The 20,403-nt window shown below is 41.3% G+C and overlaps 1 protein-coding gene across 3 annotated transcripts in view; it reads left to right on the top strand.

The window, feature by feature from the left end:
* SYNE1 (spectrin repeat containing nuclear envelope protein 1) overlaps positions 1-20,403 on the top strand; it is a 357,645-nt gene that overhangs the window by 227,714 nt on the left and 109,528 nt on the right. For all 3 annotated transcript variants that reach the window (XM_081140676.1, XM_081140675.1, XM_081140674.1), the window contains 5 exons: positions 5,197-5,364; positions 5,572-5,733; positions 12,337-12,531; positions 14,516-14,689; positions 17,272-17,463. In XM_081140676.1, the coding sequence (XP_080996802.1) occupies positions 5,197-5,364; positions 5,572-5,733; positions 12,337-12,531; positions 14,516-14,689; positions 17,272-17,463 (891 nt within the window). The remainder of the gene's footprint in view (positions 1-5,196; positions 5,365-5,571; positions 5,734-12,336; positions 12,532-14,515; positions 14,690-17,271; positions 17,464-20,403) is intronic.

The following is a 20,403-nucleotide window of genomic DNA, read 5'->3' as shown; positions in this document are numbered from 1 at the left end:
TTGAGACTACACTGGGAAGAATGTCCCTTTTCTAAGATTATGAGCCTTGATGCTACTTGTAAAGTGTCTTTTGACGCACGTGACAGTGCCCTGGAAATAAAAAAACGTGGGGACACTTTTATCGTGATGACTCTGACTGTCAAGCTCAATCAAATCCCCAAATTAGGGGGGAGGCTATGCTTTATTTTAATCTCTTATATCACCTCTTGCCCATCACAGGAAACCATCAATTAAACCACATTATTAACTTAACATACTTACACGTGATACTACAAGTTCATTAAATGTTTTGTATTTAACGTATGATAGGCAGCTATACTGGGAGGAAGCTGTTAAAAAGCCAAAGCATTATGCTTGGCGTTGCACAAGCAAATGGACCCATCATTTACGGCCACATGTAATTCTTCTACAGTGATGTGAGTCAGAGGAAAAGGGACCAATACACATGGCCAGTGATGCATTGGATTTACAAGATTTTCTCTTAAAACTGAGGAGGACATTTAGGATCCGCCTGAGTTCCAGTTTCCAGACTCAAACACGGTGCAGAAATGTGCAGCTGCTTCAGGGAGCAGCCAGATAGAACTGCTTTAGGCAGCGCGGCCATTAGAAGGGTCTGTGCTTGCTGCTCCTGTAAGTGGATGCCTGTTATGTAACCAATGATCGCCCACTTTCAGGGGCCCTGTCTCTGACAGTAGCTGTTACCGGAATGTGGGGCCAGTTTCATTTACTTGAGGGGAGAGATAATGAAGCTGCCCCAGAATGGGCTGAAGGCTTCTTGATCCCTGTGGAAGCAAGACCTCAGCTCCTGGAGGGAGCTGAGGAAGCAGAGATTTGAAAGGGCGATAGCGTAAGGGGTGGAGCGCTGGGCTCCAGCTAAAGCTCAGAGCAGGCTCCAGCTCTTCCTCCTCTAAGCTGAAAGTCCTTGGGAAGCCCCTCAGCCCCCTCAGCAAGGGAGGCAATGCTACTTCGTTCACAAAATTGTGAAAAAGTGTTAAATGCGATATGAATTGTTAAAAGCACCATTCTGATTGGAAAATGGTTATAAAATGGTAGTTATAGGAATCTGGACAACAACTCTCATAACTTAGGCACATAAGCAACAGAGACATTTTAAGGGGGATTCCTCAAAATGACAAATACTGCCTTTACTTGGCAATTCCTTAAAGGACTGATGGATTTATTCTATTGAATTTATTCTATGTCAACCAAGTTACTCATTAACAAAAGGTGGTATATTTTCAAATCCTTAAAAAAAAATCCAGCTGTCCTTCCCGTCTAACAGGCCTGAGTCATACACATACACGCTCACAATCACACTCAAAAGAGCCAGAAGAAAGTTGTTTTGGTAACAATTTATTGTATTCTGGCTCTTTTAAGGACCTTTTTAAAATTTATAATAGAGCATTTAATTTAAAATGTTTACCACATTTAAAGCAACTTTTTTCCCTCATGGGCAGTAATAGTATATAGATATATATAAAATAATAGATTTAAGTAGGTACTTTTATATGGATGATTTTTGATGTACGTGTATGTCTGCCTGTTACTTGCCAAACAGCACAGTGTGCTCAGGATCAGAGACTAAGGGTGTTCCTCCTTTATGGAGCTCTGCACCTGCGAGAGCAGGCAGATAATTACAATAGAGCAGGACCCGTGCTCTGACAGCAGGAATCACCAAGTGCTCAGGGAGCACATAGAGAAAGCACCAAAACCAGGCTGAAGACCAGTACTAGTCAGGGATGGCCCTTTTGGCTTTAAGGCAGGAGTGCAGGTTAGGCAGTTGGCAGGCCCTAGAGCGATGTCAAGTTATTCAGGCAAAAGGAACCACATGTAGGAAAGCATGTTGTCAGGAAGGAAAATGGCCCATCAAGGCAACTGCAAACAGAATCAGAAGAATTAGAGAAACATAGATTTGAAGAAGGAAGAGAAAGGAAGCTGAGAGGGCTGCAGGAAACAACCTGAGGACCTTGGGTGCTACACAAAAGAATCTGAACTTGGCCAAGAAGCTGATAGTTAACCGTTGAGGGAATTTGACTAGAGGCTATGCACAGAAGTGAGTTTTAGAAGGATCTTCCTGGATGGATGTGGACAGTAGAGTGGAGATGCACCAATTCAGAGCCAGGGAAGCTAGTGAGAGCCAGAAGTTGCTCTCTGAAGCCAGGCCCAGACTTGCGATGTCAGTGAGAGAAAGAGCAGGGGGACTGTGGCCACCTGGACAGCACGTCTCCACATAAAGCAGGCGGCCTCTCCTCTGTTAGAATTGCTGTAGCCACATGGACACAGCGTCCAGTCTCGCCTATCTTCTGACTTGCAAGAGAAGTCATGAATCTGGATTCTTATGAAAGTTCTCTGTCCCAGTGAAGAGCAATTTAAACAATTTAAAATATTGTATAGGCCAAGTGAGGTACATACAGGCCAGAGACAGCCTGCGTGCTGCCAGTTTGCAGCCTGGGAATGAGGAAGTTGGTGCTGTAATGAGAATCTGAGCCAATGCTGTGGCGGGGTATGTGTCACTACAGCGTCACCCATACATAAGCAGTGGATGGGAGGGAGAGGAGAAGTAGCGAATAAATCCCAAGCTTGTAGCTCAGAGGACAGATGGCTAAGATACTATCATTTTTTCTTAAGTTCATTTCCCTCCCTGGATTGTTTTTTAAATGTTGAGTTGAAAGGGACCATGGGATATACATGTACAGCCATATATGTCAGTTGGGAGCTTATAAATAGACCCGTGTTTAAGAATGAGCGGAGGAAATCTGCAAATGAGAAAGACTGGATGACTGGAGAGCTGGGTGGAGAACAGAACGATTAAAGAAAAGTGTTTCCAAAAAGGCCAGCCAGTGCATGGGATGCTACTGATAGGTCAAGGAAGGGAAAGGCCGAAAAATACTCATTTTATCTCATAGGGAAGAGCCACTGATGACGTGAAAAAACAATCCCAATGGGGTCCTTGGGACTGGACTTCAGTTGCATATTTAGAAGGGGATTGAGGGCGAGAAAGTGAGCATATCAAGTGTAAACCAACATTTTCAGAAACTGGATTATGAAGGGAAGGGGAGGAAGGGAGAAACGTTGATTGTGAATGTGTGTGCAGGTGTCTGCACCTGTGATGACCCACCGCCTGCGATTTGAGAACATTTCTAATGTATGATATCCTGCAAGAAAATAACTATGAAAGAAAGACTGTTTGTAGGTGTTTTCAGATGGAAAAGATTTGACTCTAGATGATGAGGAGAAGGTCAGTAGAGAGGGAGAGGATATTAACAGACCAAGACCCTTGAAAGAGCAAAGGTGGATGGGATTCTGGGAGTAGGTGGGAGGGTTATCCTTAAGCAGGGAGACTAGCAAGCATAAGGTAAAGGTGAGTCTGAATGTAGACGGGGTTTTGGAAGTTTAAGAATTTCAGGAGTATCTCTCTGATGCTTCAGTTGTGTGTCTGTGTGTGTGTGTGCATGGTTGTGTGAGCATGCACACGCATGCATTCTGGGAAGTAAAGTTAGATTGAGTCTGGTTGGGATTTTCCAGGTGAGTGAAGCAGAGATTAAATGGGCAAAGGGGACAAAGGTGTTGGCAAAATTTAAGTAACTTTATTTATTTTTAAAATATATCTTTATTGATTACAGAAAGAGGAAGGGAAAGGGAGAGAGAGAGAAACATCAGTGATGAGAGAGTCATTGATCGGCTGCCTCCTGCACACCCCCAACTGGGGACCAAGACCGCAACCCGGGCATGTGCCCTGACTGGGAATCGAACCCCGATCCTAGGTGGAAGCTCAACCTAGGTGGAGCCTGGATCCTAGGCGGAAGCTCAACCGCTGAGCCACGCCCAGCTGGGCGAACATGAGCTTTTCAAAGGACTTGCTAATACCAGATGAATCTTCCCAAGATTGGTGGCAGGACTAGGAATGGAGAGGGGCCAGTCTGCATGTCCCAATGCCATCAGTAAATGTTAGGGACTTATCTGGAGCCTCAGTGACAGCAACGACACAGAAGGTCTTGTGGCCCTTCAGATACAACCTCATTGAATCCTCAGCACCCCCAGTGCTGCAGGGAGGAGGGAACCAGTATGTGGGATGGGAGTGACTGGCCCCAGCTGTCTGGCTCCATCGGAGGAGAGTGCCAGCTGGGATCTCAGGTTCCCGACTTCTCGGGTGTCAGGCTGCCGTCTGAGTTCATTCCACTGCTCGGCCTTCTGTGCGCCTACAGACCCCCAAACTCCAGTCCCCTTCCTGCTGTCTCCAGGGTTTCTCAGATGGCCGGGACCTCCTTTTACCAAGACATTATTATCAATAAGGCTCAGGCATTTTAAATGAACATAACTTTCATCAATAGTACAGCTGTAAAAGTGGTGAACTTTATAACAGCAATTCCCAGAAAGTAAACATGACTCGCCAACTCAATTTCTATTAATATACAGATAAATAACCACAGAATATAGCTCACAGTTGAAAATATATGAATTATATGTCTCTGTAATTGATTCCATCATCAATACTAATAAAATATGTAATATTACTTATAACCCAAGAAATAAAGGTAATTCAATAGCCTGGTTTTTCATCATTCACTTTATTTTTGTGTGTGCTTTCCAGGAATCTATTTGAAGGAAATCTTTTTTATTATTTGTTTCTTAGAGTAGTTTTGACTTCCCCATTATTTTTTCCCTTATTTAATATTAAAACATTTAAATGAATTTCCATAAATAATGAGCTCACAAATATCAAAACTCTGACTATACCTGAAAAATGAATTTCTATAAATTTAGCTTTATTTAAAGCAAATACTTTTAAAAATTACTCAAAACTTCAATCACTGCATTAAATAGCATTTTAGGAAATGTTTAGAAAAGATGATTTAGGTTTTTTGTTGTTGTTTGTTTTTTGCTATAGTAGTTAATCCATCTTTAAATATGTGTATCACTTACATTTTTTGTATTTCCATTTTACCAAATACAAAACAAGAATGAGTTCTGACAACTTTTATTGGTAAACTTGTTGATTTTTTAAATATAAACTGAAATTCTAAAGCAACTATAATGTGCTTTCTCCTTCTTGCCACAAGAATTTCCTCGCTTTAACAGTGTGTAGCCCCTGGGACAGGTGTGCTCCTAACCCTTCCCCACCTGACAGGCAGTGCCCAGGGCATGTTGGCCTAGACGCTGTCCCCGTGGCTCCAGCGCTGTGCTTTGCGCCCACAGGACATTGCCTATTACGGAGCCTTGTCTGCCGAGAGGCTGCAGACAGATGCCACGAGGATCCACCCCTGCCCGGTGCCGCCCCAGGACTTCTATGGGCCAGGACTGGAGCCCTCTGCGACCGCTAAGCTGGATGAGCTGCAGCGCTCTTGGGAGACTTTAAAGAGCATGGTGAGCCTTGAAACGTGGACCCCCCTGAGCCCATCAGGCGCCCATGACCTTAGTGGGTGTCTTTTGCAACTCGCCCCTAGAGCCTGCACATCCCCGCGCAGCCGAGCCCGCTGGTGGGCCGCAGGGGGAAGGCAGTGAGGAAAGCGGTGTCATAATCGAGAAGGCAAGGGTTAGGAAACGTTCGGTCAGGCCCCTTTTCTTCTTTAGATCAGTGAAAAGCAGCGCACCCTGTATGAAGCTTTGGAGCGACAGCAGAAGTACCAGGACGCCCTGCAGTCCAACTCCGCAAAAATGGAGGCCATTGAGCTGAAGCTCAGCGAGAACCTGGAGCCGGGCAGGAGTCCAGAGAGCCAGATGGCTGAGCATCAGGTAAAAATAGCTGCGACGCGAGCCTCCTGCATGATTAAGTAGGTGCCCCCCTGTGACTGACTGGTCGCAGGCCAGGCGTGTGCTTGGGAGAGCAGACTGACATTTTTTAGGGCATCGGTTCTTACAGAGTAAACAAGATTGCACATGGTGGGAGTTTCCACTCCTGCTTGGGGAGGGATCTAAGAGGGGAGGAAAGAAACTCAGACCTTGAATCTAATGAAAGGAAGCTACTTGCCTGGACGTTGCTTTTTTACTTTTATTATGCAAAGTGCATTTCCTTTTAGTTGCCATTTTTTAAAATTTTCTTGCAAACTGTTGTTGTAAGAATGAAGTGTACCCCCTTGCGCCTTCTCTGGGTATTGTTGTTTTAAGAAACTTAGCCAGTGTGTGCCCGGCACCTCCCATTATCACTTGAAAGACTAACTCTCAGACTTCAGTGGGCAAAGAGACAGCTGAACAATAGGAGAGTGCTAAGTTCCATCTTGTGGTTGTCCCTGACTTCGGTTCCTTTTCGAAAGTTATGTAAATTAAGCAAGGCTATAGCTTTACATAAATCACAAAGCTATTGTTCAAAATGCATGCATTTAAAATGCATGCTAAGAAAGCTCATATGTTAAAATCTGAGTAATGCTTTAGTGTATTATTAGGTGTCCTATTAATGCGCAATCAGGTGCAGCTGAGGTGCAAGGGCACTGTGACATGCCTTCACCTAAATGTTGTCACCATGATATGAGGAAACACTGCCTGCCCCAGACCAGAACTCAGGAGCATGTGACAACCTATAAAAAGCAGAAGAAAAGGAAGATATTTTTAGCTGCAAATTAGGAGCTATGAAAGCACAAAGTGATATGTGCATCTATCAAGCACTGGGGAACTTACCAGCTTTAAAAGTGAAACTCTTTACCCTTCCCCTAATTGACATTTACATAGTTTTGGAACCTAGGATAACCTTTTGGAATATCTTGTTTGTTCATGGGTGTAGTCTAAAATATAAGTGCGTTCTTTTACAAAATTGCAGTATAACATAAAAAATGTTTTATCTAGAGACAGAATATTGACAAATATGGTTTCAGATTTTTGACACGTTTGTAAGTGTGTTAGAGATCAAAGTGCATATCGTCCATTTTAGGTCATCTTGGGTCTTTCTGTTTCCCAAAGTCGCCCGTAGTCAGTCTGGCCTGGGGAGGGTGCCATAAATATATAAAATTACAATTAACTTTCATTTACCTAGACCAAACCAATCATGAGGGCAGCCAGGGACTTCGGTGACTGTTACAAAGCAGTTTTCCCCTGAGCACCACACTCCTCTTAACCGATATTCCAGCTTCCTCACTGTCATCTGAAGGGCTTCCCATGTACCCTCAGTGTGCCTGGGGCTCTGTCTGCTGTGCTGCACCTCCCTTCCCCCATCACCCATGCTCCCTGTCCCAGGAGGGGCGGGAGAACTTCTCTTCATCCCATCACAACTCCCTTTGAGCTTCCAAAAGGAATTTGGCATAAAGTACCTGAAGGCTGGAGTAGAGTGAATCTGGGGTCACTCGCTTAGATTAGCAGAAGTCCATGTTTCTGGAGAAGATCCACACAGCTAACCTCTCTCTCTCTTTCTGGGTCCTCTCTGATTTTGTTCAAGGCTCATCATTCTTGTGTCCCAGGGGACTAACCACAGCTCCCCAAAACCCTTCACTGGGTCCCACAGGATTTAGGAACTTCAGGAAAACTGGATCCTGGTGGTTTGCCCTGGTCATCTGTCTGGTGACATTCCAGAGTTGCTCATTGAAAATGCAAGTGAGCTTCCAGTCACCACCACCACCATGCCTCTCAAGCATTAGTATAAAAACAAACAAGCTAAATGTAGAGCAAATTATTATTTTGTTCAAGGGATTTAATGGATAAGACTCAAAATTTCACATTAATGCTAAATATTACAAATTAGAAATGAATCTGTGACTTTTCTTGTAATGAAGGCCAACCATGTGACTTTTTGTCTCTTTCGAAGTTGAGAGTGATAATTCTAACAATTATAGCAGTGAGAAGGTATAGCTAATTCAATGATGATTGTCTGTTATTTGAGCTTAACAAGTATATTAATGCTCTAATGAGAAGGAAAGAAATATAAATAATGTTTAATTTCTCATGTAATCACAAATCTGACATTTTCCATCTGACCTATTTTTGCTGTCAGTACCTAAGTTCTACAAATTCTGGGACAGAGCTGCCCACGTGAAAAGCTCATGGCATCACAGTGTCTAAACTGGTTCTTAGCTCCTGGAATGGTACTTAAAAATTTCCAAGCACTACTGCTGAGTTAGCTTCTAAATTCCAACTGAACGTGAGTGAGAAAGTCCAGTATGCTTTTTATATTTCCAAAAATTATTAGAAACACTTCAATTGTTTCTTTCCCAACACTCGCTCAGAAGTAATCATATTTGTTTTAATAGCTAACCAAATTCCCACATTTTCTCTTTAAACCCTTGACTGAATCTACTGAGTTTGGGTGGGACACTGTGACTTCCCCGCTATCCTCTCTAAATTGTTTGATAGATTTAATTTTAAGATAGTCTTGTGATTCATAAGCTGGCTTGTGGCCCTTGGTCTGAGTGTTAAGCCCTCTGTGATGGGACCTCCACTGTCACGGGCAGCTAATGCTTTGTGGGCATGTGTTGTCTTTGCCACACCAAGCTCAGCGGTGGATAGTAGGCAGAGCTCTGAGGTTATTTTGTTTTTGTTTTAATATATACAGCCACTCAGCATTTGAACTGTGCTGCTGTAGACAGTTCTGAAAGTCACAACGAGATTCCTGTTTACCTTTGGTGTTGAACCAAACACAAACCCCTTGTTCTCTCCAGTTCTCTCCAGAGTGAGTCACTTTGGAGAAGCTCAAGGTATTTCTCTAAACCACGTGTCATGCCCACGCCCCCTTCTCACCACAGGCCAGAAACCCAGACTTGCCTTTCATCTTCCGCTCCTTAGTTTTGAGTCAGATGCCCTGGGGGAAGCAGCCGGCCACCAGCTGAGTCAGAGCTATGGGGTGAAGGTATATTTGACTGCAGGACCTTTTTTTAAAAAAAATTGAAGTGAAATTCACATTATATAAAATTAACCATTTTTAAGTGTCCAATTCTGTGGCATTTTAGTACAAAACATTTCCATCACCTAGAAAGAAAAACCCAGGAAGCTTGGCTGCTGGATGTTGAAGTTAGAAAGAATAGCCGTCTTCCAAAAATAGTCCCTCTCCCTCAAGCGCAAACAGAAGCACAGCTAGAGAGGCTTGACTCTAAGAGATGAACATGAACAGTTCTAGTCTTTCATCCTGTGCTTCAGGGCAGCCAGAGAGCCGCTCAGGCAGGGGAGGTGCCAATGGGAGCTGTGGCCGCCCTGGACTTAGTCCTGATTGCTAATCCACTGAGGTTAAATGAGGAGGCTTCTTTTCTTTTTTCTGGTGGCTTCACGATTCATATTTTCTCTATCGAGAATTAGAGTTAATTCTACTAGATCTGTTGAGCACCTATTATGTGCACAGCTGAAATAGACAAACGTTTCCATTAATATATTATCAAAAAATCTATTTCAGGGGTGGAGTGAATTACTAACACATTGTACAAAAAAAAAATAAAAAATGTGCTTGTGGGCTCCAGTGGTGGGAAGTAGGTGAAAGGAAACTTGCAGGTTTGGGGGAGACACAGATTTTGAAAACTTGGAATGGCTGCAGGAGTGGGAGGAGGCACTATAAATGCACAGGTGAGGACAGGCGAGGAGAATGGGCCTGGTGTGAAATAGGGAGGGGGCTCCTCCTGTGCAGAGAAAGACAGTGCTGTCAGTCTAGGTATGGAGAGGACTTTCAGTTAAACCAAATAATGTGAATTTTATACTTTTGGCAATCAAGTACCAAGAAATTACTCTAAAGTAGTAGAAAATAATGTACTGGGCAAAAAGCATTTTGAATGTGTGACAGGCAAGATCAGTCTGTAGTTCATTACAACCCCATTAAAATATCCCAGCAAGTTCTCTGGTGGAGATTGACAAGCTAATTCTAAAGTATATCGCAAATGTATGAAAATACGTATATTGAAATTTGAAAGGGTCAGGAATAGCCAGGGCAACTGTGGAGAAGATGAGTGAAGTTGAGGGATGCATCCCACCTGGAGTGAGACTTTAGAGCTGTCGTAGCTGTGAGAATGGGTGTTGGCAGGGACAGCCAGTGGGTCCATGGAACAGAACTGGAGCTCGAGCACTCACACCTACACAGACACTTGGCTCGTGTCAAAAATTATACTGCCAAACACTGAATAAAAAATCACTTTTTAAAATAATATTCAGGGTCAGTTGGCTATCCATAGAAAAAAATGTTGACCCCCTACCTACATTGGACACAAAAATTAAGTTCAGGTGGATTGTAGAGCTAAATGTGAAGGGAAAAGAAAAGTTTTAAAACAGTGCTTCTTGAACTATCTATATAGTCAATAACCTTTAAAAACATTTTTTAAGTTTCTAACCCATCCCAGACCAGCATCTTAGTAAAATAAAATAAAAAATAAAATAAAGTAAAATAAAAAATAAAATAAAATAACTGTTTGGATATCATGTCAATGTCAAGTAGCTCTGAAAGTTCCCTAACATTTACCCATGATATCCTCAGCTTGTCATGAACTGGTGACAGACATTTTGAAGACTAATACCATTTCTTAGACCATGCTTTGAATAACATTCTTCTAGAAGGTAACGTGGGAGAGGTGGGGATCAGGCACGTGGGGCACCCCTGGAAACTATGAAATACTGGCAGATAGAAATCCCCTTCTGCAGTAAGGCCTGTTTTTCTAACACACCATTTAAATCCTAAGTAAGAATTTCTCCTGTCAAGATTACAGCCAAAGAGCAAATCATAAAACATGAAAAATGGAAAATAAAAACCCTGTATAATTGTGATAGATGTTAACCAGGAAAACAGGGTGCTTGCTACTTTACAGAAATTGCTGAGCATGGATGGACCTGCAGAGTATTATGCTAAGTGAAATAGGCCAGTCAGAGAGAGACAAGTACCATATGATTTCACTTATATGTGGAATCTAATGAATAGAATAAACAAAATTGACACAGACTCATAGATACAGTGAAAGACTGCCAGCTATCAGAGGGGCGGGGGATATTGGGGGCTGGGTAAAAAAGTTGAAGGGATTAAGCAAAACACAGAAAAAAATAGCAAAAACAAAACCTGACAGACAGACAACAGTGTGGTGATTACCAGAGGGAGAGGGGGGTGGGAAGAGGTAGGAGAGGGTAAAGGGGGCGTAAAGGTGATGGAAGGTGACTTGACTTTGGGGTGGTGAGCACATAAGACAATATACAAATGATGTATCATAGAATTGTACCTCTGAAACCTATATGATTTTATTAACCAATGTCACCTAAATAAATAAGTAAGTAAGTAAGTAAATTGCTGAGGCCCTGGAGTAACTAATAATAAAGGCAGGAATGTATGAGCTGGAAGGGAGTGTGGTACAAGGGGCAGGCAGGTGAGAATGTACAAGTACATGGGGAGGAGCTTGGATTTTACTTTACAGGCGATAAGCCACTAAGTATTTTAAAGCCGGAGAGTGAGAGGGTCTGATTTCCCTTTTTGGAGCCCTCTCCAATTACTTTGTGAGACAGGAGAGACCGGAATGTGGACAGGTAGCCTCCACAATAGGCTCTGGCTTAGGGTGGGGGCAGAGGAGATGCACAGATACAGGACGTATCTTTGGAGATAAAAGCAGTTGGGTTTGGTATGGGCTTTGATTTACCCAGTGAAACGGAGGGGAGGTGAGTCATTAATGGCTCCTGGGCCTGGAGGTGGAGCAGTGCCCAGCAGGGTGGCACCTTTCACTGAGGCGGGGAAGACCGGGGAGGAAGCAGGCTTCCTGCATCCTGGATGGAGACACCCGTGGGATGCGTAAGTGGAGTGTACAAGCCTGGTGTTAGATGCCTGGGCAGGGATGTGCCTTTGGAAGGGTTCTGCCTTAGAAGCCATTCCCTGGGAATGGACCTCATCTGGGAGACCCTGGGATCAGAGAAGAGAGGGGCTGGAGATCAGCCCCGTGAAGCGGCGCGTTGGAGAGTGGGGAAGCAAAGGGAGATGTGGCGAGACGGTGAGCACATAGGAGCAGGTGACAGATTCCTCCCGTCTCATAAAATGTGAGTTTGGGACTAAAATGCATGGCTGTCTCAAACTTGGGGCAGTTGGAGTGGGAAAATCATGTTGATGAAGAAAGCGAGGGGTTTTATTTTCAGCATGAACATGAAGCTGCAGACATCAATGGAGCCTGTAACACCCTCCTCGGATTATAGATGAGCCTACTGAAAACCAGAAAGATTCAAGAACTTGTTCAAATTCATTTAAGTTAGCGACGCAGGGTTTTGAAATCAGAAATTTTCTGACATGTAGCCTGGTACTTTCATTGGGAAGCTTGGTTTGGTAGAGGTACAGTTCTGTAATACACTCCCCTATTTGCTGGTTAAATGACTTCGGGTGAAATATATTTATTAATCTCAACTGGCGTGAGTGAGCTAGCGACGGGATTCCTCAGTCCCCTGAAGTCCTGACGAGTGCGATTCTGGTCTTTCCCGCAGGCCCTCATGGACGAGATCCTCATGCTCCAAGATGAAATCGGCGAGCTGCAGGCGTCCCTTGCAGAGGAGCTGGCGTCCGAGTCCCCCGAGTCTGACCCCGCGGAGCAGCTGGCCTTACAGTCCACCCTCACCGTGCTAGCGGAGCGGATGTCCACCATCAAGATGAAAGCGTCAGGGAAGCGACAGCTTTTGGAGGTAACGAGTAACCCTGAGGTCCCTCACATCCATGTCTCTTAGAGTTGTGTTGACAAGTGTCTGGGCCACTACGTGACCTGCGGTTTCGTTGCTCCTGTCCCACAAGCAGCTAGTTTTGTGTCTCAGGGAGGGCCTCGTGAACAGAGCCCTGAGTCAGTGTGTGGCCGTGGCTGCATCTTTTCACGCCTTTCTGCCTCATTTCAGCAGGAAAAATTGAGAGTGTAGAAAGCAATTACTTGGTGGACATGGGCCTTGTGGAGTATAAATGCAGAGGGTTTGCACAGTGGTTTGCTATGTTTGAATAAGAGCATTTAATGAATATTATTACCCCCTAAGAATAAATCTTTAGTCACTCTTAGCCAGTTCAAGCACACTGGTTCATGAAAGTTTCTTCTTTGCTTTCTTCTCTTATCATTTCTTGCACCTAAACATATATGACATTAGACCTGAGACCATAAAGACCTTTAGAGTGTCTGCCTCCTTGTAACTCTGAGACATAATCAGTTCTCATTACATTTCTTATTACATGAACTTAATATTATTTTATTTGGCTCCTGATTATACTGTAATTCAATTAACCATGGTTCTATTGTTGGGTGTGTAGGCTCTTTCTAGTTTTACCTATCATAAGATTAGTCAGATCATATATTCATATATTTCTTTCTTTAAAAGATTCTTTATTTTTTAATGTTTTTATTGATTTTAGAGAGAGGAAGGGAGAGGGAGAGAGAGATAGAAACATCAATGATGAGAGTAATTGATGGGCTGCCTCCTGCATGCCCCCTACTGGAGTCAAGCCCGAAACCTGGGCATGTGCCTTGACCAGGAATCAAACCATGACCTCCTGGTTCATGGGGGTGATGTCCAACCACTGAGCCACACCGGCCAGGCTTTCTTGTTTGGAAGAAATTTAAAATCAATATGTCTGCTCTTTTTAAACTTTATTTTAAACTATTTTTTTAAAATTTTAATTAAGAAATAGTAATAGCCCTAGCCAGTTTGGCTCCTTGGTTAGAGCGTCAGCCCATGGACTGGAGGATCCCAGGTCCGATTCCAGCCAAGGGCACATACCTTGGTTGCAGGCTCAATTCCCAGCCCTGGTGGTCAGGGCCTGTGCAGGAGTCAAGCAATCGATGTGTCTCTCTTACATCGATGTTTCTCTCTCTCTCTCTCTCCCTTCCACTCTCTCTGAAAAGCAATGGAAAAAATATCCTCAGGTGAGGAATAAAAATAATAATAAAATAAAAATAATAATATAAGTTATTCGTAAAATAGATTTTAAATTAAGGTATTTAGAGTATTTTTTCTTAAGAATTAACTTTTTAATTTATTAATATTATCCCTAATCACTCTATGAAACATTTGCGGAGCTTCAAAATAAAGTGATTGACTTGGATTTTTAAAAATATGAATTATTTGCCATCTTTGAAAGAAAAACAAACCAGAGATCTAAACAAAAAAAAAGAATTTCTGCTTTCATTCAAGAAACTGGTAACACTAGGCCACCTCCTGTTGCAGGGAATCAGCCACCTGAAACTGCACAATTCCGCCTTTTTAGGTGGCCCCTGTGTTCTTCAGTTTGTCACAGTCTCCTTACTCCCCACAGTTTCCCCGACACTGAGGCCATGTACTTATTTCCGCTTACCAACTATTGGATGCCACTGTTTATTCTAATCCTTGATCAGGTCTCATCATTCACGTTATCTGCCTGGTCCGGCAGGTGTGTTATTTAAGATGCTTAAACTCTAGGGCACATTAGAATCATTGGGGAAGCTTTTTAAAAATATGAATTTTGAGACTCACCTCTAGAAATTCTGATTTATTGCTCTGGTATGTGGCCCAAGAATAGTTTTTGGTTTTTTATTTTTTTAAGTTTCATTTTATTCTGATGTGCAGCCAGAGCTGAGAACCATCGCTCTATTGTGTTGAATCCTAGTGATTCTGTCTTAGGGTGATGTGTGTAACATTCTACGTTACTCACTAGGAGAAGTTAAATGACCAGCTGGAGGAACAGAGGCAGGAGCAGGCCCTGCAGAGGTATCGCTCCGAAGTCGACAAGCTGGACCACTGGCTCTTAAGCACTAAGGCCTCTCTGGACGTCGCACTGGGTACCTCCAAGGAGCCCATGGACATGGAGGCCCAGCTAGTGGACTGCCAGGTACGGCAAAGGTCTCGAAGGAGTATGTCAGCATCACAAAGCACATTTTTAAATGTGACAACCTAATGGTAAAAAGGCTTGATATGGATATCTGATTTCTCACAACCCATGTACTTTATATATTTAGAGAGTAGAAAAACAACACCTTATAAAAGCTTAAATGAAATCCAAACTTGAACCTAATCTTCTGAAAAATTTTGCCAATAGTTCCCAATCTTTAGAAGGTCTTCAACTTCCTAAAGGAAATTTTAACAAGACTATAGATACCAAAACACTTACAGTGTCTATATTTGGTGCTAAGAAGAAATGCAGAGCCAATGAGAAGAACTAGTGTCCGTGAATCAGACCGTGGATAAACTCAACAGGAGATGTCCCTGGAGATGTCCCTGCTGCAATTTTAGTTCTAATTCTGATACATTTCTTGGAAAACTTGGAAAAACTGTCAGTTGTGGGCAGACAGATTAAACACAGGGAGGTGTCTTTTGGAGCAGGGAATTTCCTATCTCCAATGTGAGGTCTCTAGGCTCTAAGGTAGGGGGAATGACCTTAAGGTTTTTATTGTAATATTAGTGTCTTATCTCTTTTTTATGAAAAACTTCAAGCACACATATAAGTATAGAGGATCGGTAATAAACTCCATGTGCCAATCATTGAATTCAAAGATGACCAACATATTATACTTCACACATGGGTGACGTATGTCTTAAAAGCTCTTTCATTTAACTAACTAGCAAGTCTCTAGAAAATCCTACCTAATCTGCAGAGTTAAATATCATGAAGTATGACTTCGTAGTTATCCCATTTGGTATCAGAGGAAATGCACAAAGACCATTCATTAATGAACATTATCGCTTTTTTTTTTTAATATGTGCTATTCCATTTTGGTCATTCCTTTTATAATTTGAGATTTATTATAACATATTGATCATTATAATTTGAATTTTTAAATTCCTTGGGTAACTTATCTATGTGTATTCAAGGTATTATTATTCTCTACTTTAATACTAAACAACAGAGAGCAACCTGCCAATGTTTTCTGTGCTTTAGATCATCTTTTCTAAAGTTCCTTTCTGAAGAGACTTTTATTTTTAGCATTTCCTTTTAGCACTTAAAATTACCACAGGCACTAGCATTTCAAAATATGTTTTGTCATTACTCCCACCTCTCCCTTTTGGATACCTCTATTTTTATCGTTCTACGTAAAGTCCACAATTCAAATAATGTATTTCAGTACCTTTACAAAGTACTAAAATGGTCTTTTGAGAATATTTTTAGAAACTAGAAGCATATGGAATCACACAAATATGTAACAGTTCCTTAGTCAATTCATTCAAATCTAGTACTTGAGCCAGTTGTATAATTATAACTGTGACTGTTACACAGAATTAGGGCCACATTATAACATTTGGGGTTCTGGGCACTTTGCTTCCATGGGTTCCTTTTTCTTTAAAAATACTAAAAATTGTATTTTTTATTTTGCAGCTGCTTTGGTACAAAGGCTAATATAATCCAAGGTGGATTCCTTTTTTATTTCCTCTGATTTTTAAAAAAAATTACAATTAAGACATTTTCTTGGGGCCCCGTGCCTAGTGTAAAAGTCAGTCCTGCACAGAATTATATTAATTTCTCAAAAGTAATCCTCAGGAAATCATCCCTTAAACTCATTTCATTAAAAGTTTCACAATTCCGTTTAGTTCTAGATTTTTTGGTTCAAACCTATATTCTTAAAAGTCCATGGCAGTAAATCTGATTTTGTACAGGGAAACAAAATATCTTTTCTCATTAACAAATTACTTGATTGAAAATTACTTGATAATTTAGAAAATGCTTTTCAAAGGGTTTAGAATTAAGGCATATAAAAACAGAACAATTTTTGTTATTTGTTTTGCTTGTTTTGTTGTTGTTGTGTTGGTTTTGTTTTAAATTTTACGTGGAAAGAAGGGAGACAATTTTGCCGCTTCTCTGAACTTAGTTTCGTTTTAGAAGAAAATCTGCAGCTCTAGAGAGTCGTCACAGAAAGTGAAAGTAAAATTCTTAGGACAAGCTTCAGAAATGTAAAGTTAAAAGCACATCATTTTAGAAACTAAAAATAAAAGTCAAGAAATAAGAACAGCAATCTGAAAAACAAAATCGACCCAAAAAAGCAATGTTCTGAAAGAGAATCCTTTTTAAATTATCAAACAAAGGGTTGATTATGTGAAGTCTTTACTTTTATTAGCCATCAGCCTCACAATCTTAACAGTAAAATAATAAAATGATGTTCATACTGGGATAGCACGAAGGCATGGTCTTTTCTCCACATCTATTGGCTGTGTAAAATGGGCTTTCCATGTGTTTTTCCAATATATTTTTATTATATAATACCTAACCTTAAATAAGAGAACAATTAACAAGCTCAAGGGATTTTTTAAAATCTATGTGCTACTCTTCAGGGCTGTAGAAAAACTAAGAAAAGAAAAAAACCCATGCAGGCATATTCTTTTGATGAAAGACCTAAGGAAGCGTTGTGTCTCGCTGTGAGGAACAGTCTTTGCAGAGGCTGGCAGGGCGTGCGAGTTTCAGCCTTATTTCTGTTGTCCCAGAACATGCTGGTGGAAATAGAGCAGAAGGTGGTGGCCTTATCGGAGCTCTCGGTCCACAATGAAAACCTGCTGCTGGAGGGCAAGGCTCACACGAAGGACGAAGCCGAGCAGCTGGCTGTAAAGCTGAGGACCCTCAAGGGGAGTCTCCTGGAGCTGCAGAGGGCCCTGCATGACAAGCAGCTTAACATCCAGGTGAGGGCCCGGCGCTGGTCCACGGACAGCGGGACACCTGTGCATTGCGGGCATGCCTCCTCTGGGCCTGTGCGTGTGAGGAGAAGGTGGAAGGTGGGGAATGATACATACTTATGTACACACTTGCTTTACACAAACTTTGGCATAGATTTTCAAATAGGTTTTGTAAGGACTGTTTAAATCCCTAGAACTAAAGGTTGCTATGTAGGAAAAGAAATAAAAATAAATACCAAAATCTAGCTAATGCACAATTTTAAAAAATATTTAAACAGAGTTCATAAATTAAGATATCCTTGCCCTAGGTGGTTTGTCTCAGTGGTTAGAGCATCAGCCTTCTGACTCAAGAGTCCTGGGTTCGATTCCGACCAAGGGCACATACCTCAATTGCAGGCTCCAGCTCTGGTGGGGGTGCACTTGGGAGGGAACCATTCCATGTATCTCTCTCACATCTATGTTTCTCCCTCTCCCTCTCTCTCTCTCTCCCTTCCACTCTCTGAAAAGCAATGGAAAAAATATCCTCAAGTGAGAATTAAAAAAAAAAGTTACAACATTTTTACATTTTTCTTTTATTTTTCCTACATTCTACTTTTCATATATACTTAGACTTTTATTTAGGACCCACAGCTTTAGACTTGTCGTATATCCCAGGTCATTTGAACCTTTTTACTATCATATAGTGACCTTAACATTCCCTTATAGTGATTTTTGTTTTATATTACTAGAGCTTTTGGGGGATAATATTTGCTTGTATATATTTTAGCTTTCCTTTAATTTTGCCTTTTCTGTGTTCTTATGTTTTAGTTTTACTTCTTTTAAAAAACATTTAGCTATATTTTGTTGGTTTGAAATATGTTATCTAATCAGAAAATCTGTGACTTTCAAAGTGTAGGTTTAGTCCATTTACACTTATTGTGATTACTCCTGTTTGAACTTTTATCACCTTACTTTTTGTTTTCTATTTTTCCTGCTCTATTATTTTTCTCCTTTTTAACCTTTGTTTTAAGTGGTTGAGTGCTTTTCTTTGCTTTTTTACCCTCTACTTTTTACCATGCATAGCTAATAAATTCTAAGTTTATCTTAATCTCTCTCCAGATCAATATAAGAACCTTAAAACACTTTCACTCAGATTTCTCCCCATGCAACTTTTATACTGTCATTGTTCAGTATTTTTATTTTATATTTTTAAAATTTCTACAAATTAGATATTACCCTTACTATCCTGTACAAAAACTAAGTAGACATTTATTGAGAAACTACTCTGTGAAAGCTACTATTCTACATGATAGAGTGAAGGAGCATGGAAAACAACTATCTACCTGTATCTATATATCTATATTTATATCTACATCTGTATATTCCTATCTTTAAAAGATTATGGTTGGGGGGGACACAGAAAATAAATGAAGTTAAATGATATTCTTATCTAAGTTAGAACATGATAAGAGCTATAGGTGAAATAACCAAAAAGGCAGATAGATAGGGAAAGGTGGGACTAAGTGGAATTGCCGTTTTAAACAGAGTGGCCAAAGAAACCTCCCTCAGGTTATAGGAGTGAACCACGTGGACATGAAAGAGAGTTCCAAGCAAAGGGGAACAAGTGCAAAGGTTTCCAGGAGGGATCATACTTGTTGTGTTCAGGGACGCCAATGTGACTGGAGTGGAGTGAGCAAGCAAATGAGGCCAGACAGGTAACAGGGGGCCCTGGGTGCAAAGGTGTCATTGTAGGTGCTGTGTGAATGTTGGCTTTTACCCTGGGGAAAATGAGAAGCCACTGGAGTATTTGGGAACAGAGGAATGATGAGATCAGATTTTAACCACTGTAAGGGACCAGGGTGAAAGCCAAGAGACCAGGTAAGAGGCATCGTGTAGAGGTAGAAGTGATGAGAACTTCTCAGGTTCTAGATGCTTGAGAAGATGAAACTATCTGAGGAAGAGATTTGTGGGGAGAAAGAGTAGTAAGGTCAGTAGTTGAACTTCGGACAGGTTACACTTGAGATGCCCATGCAAGTTCAAGTAGTGGTTGAAATTCAGGGGAGAGTCCTAGACTGGAGTCATCAGCCTCTAGATGGTCCTTAAAAGCATGAAATTTCAGAGATCACCCAGGGAGTAAGGAGAGAGAGATAAGTTGTTTTCTATTTTTCCTGCTCTATTATTTTTCTCCTTTTTAACCTTTGTTTTAAGTGGTTGAGTGCTTTTCTTTGCTTTTTTACCCTCTACTTTTTACCATGCATAGCTAATAAATTCTAAGTTTATCTTAATCTCTCTCCAGATCAATATAAGAACCTTAAAACACTTTCACTCAGATTTCTCCCCATGCAACTTTTATACTGTCATTGTTCAGTATTTTTATTTTATATTTTTAAAATTTCTACAAATTAGATATTACCCTTACTATCCTGTACAAAAACTAAGTAGACATTTATTGAGAAACTACTCTGTGAAAGCTACTATTCTACATGATAGAGTGAAGGAGCATGGAAAACAACTATCTACCTGTATCTATATATCTATATTTATATCTACATCTGTATATTCCTATCTTTAAAAGATTATGGTTGGGGGGGACACAGAAAATAAATGAAGTTAAATGATATTCTTATCTAAGTTAGAACATGATAAGAGCTATAGGTGAAATAACCAAAAAGGCAGATAGATAGGGAAAGGTGGGACTAAGTGGAATTGCAGTTTTAAACAGAGTGGCCAAAGAAACCTCCCTCAGGTTATAGGAGTGAACCACGTGGACATGAAAGAGAGTTCCAAGCAAAGGGGAACAAGTGCAAAGGTTTCCAGGAGGGATCATACTTGTTGTGTTCAGGGACGCCAATGTGACTGGAGTGGAGTGAGCAAGCAAATGAGGCCAGACAGGTAACAGGGGGCCCTGGGTGCAAAGGTGTCATTGTAGGTGCTGTGTGAATGTTGGCTTTTACCCTGGGGAAAATG

The sequence above is a fragment of the Miniopterus schreibersii genome (assembly GCF_964146895.1).
Source record: "Miniopterus schreibersii genome assembly, chromosome: 6".
Lineage (NCBI taxonomy): Eukaryota > Metazoa > Chordata > Mammalia > Chiroptera > Miniopteridae > Miniopterus > Miniopterus schreibersii.
The sequence above is the reverse complement of the archived record's forward strand: the minus strand, read 5'-3'. Positions and strand labels throughout refer to the sequence as shown.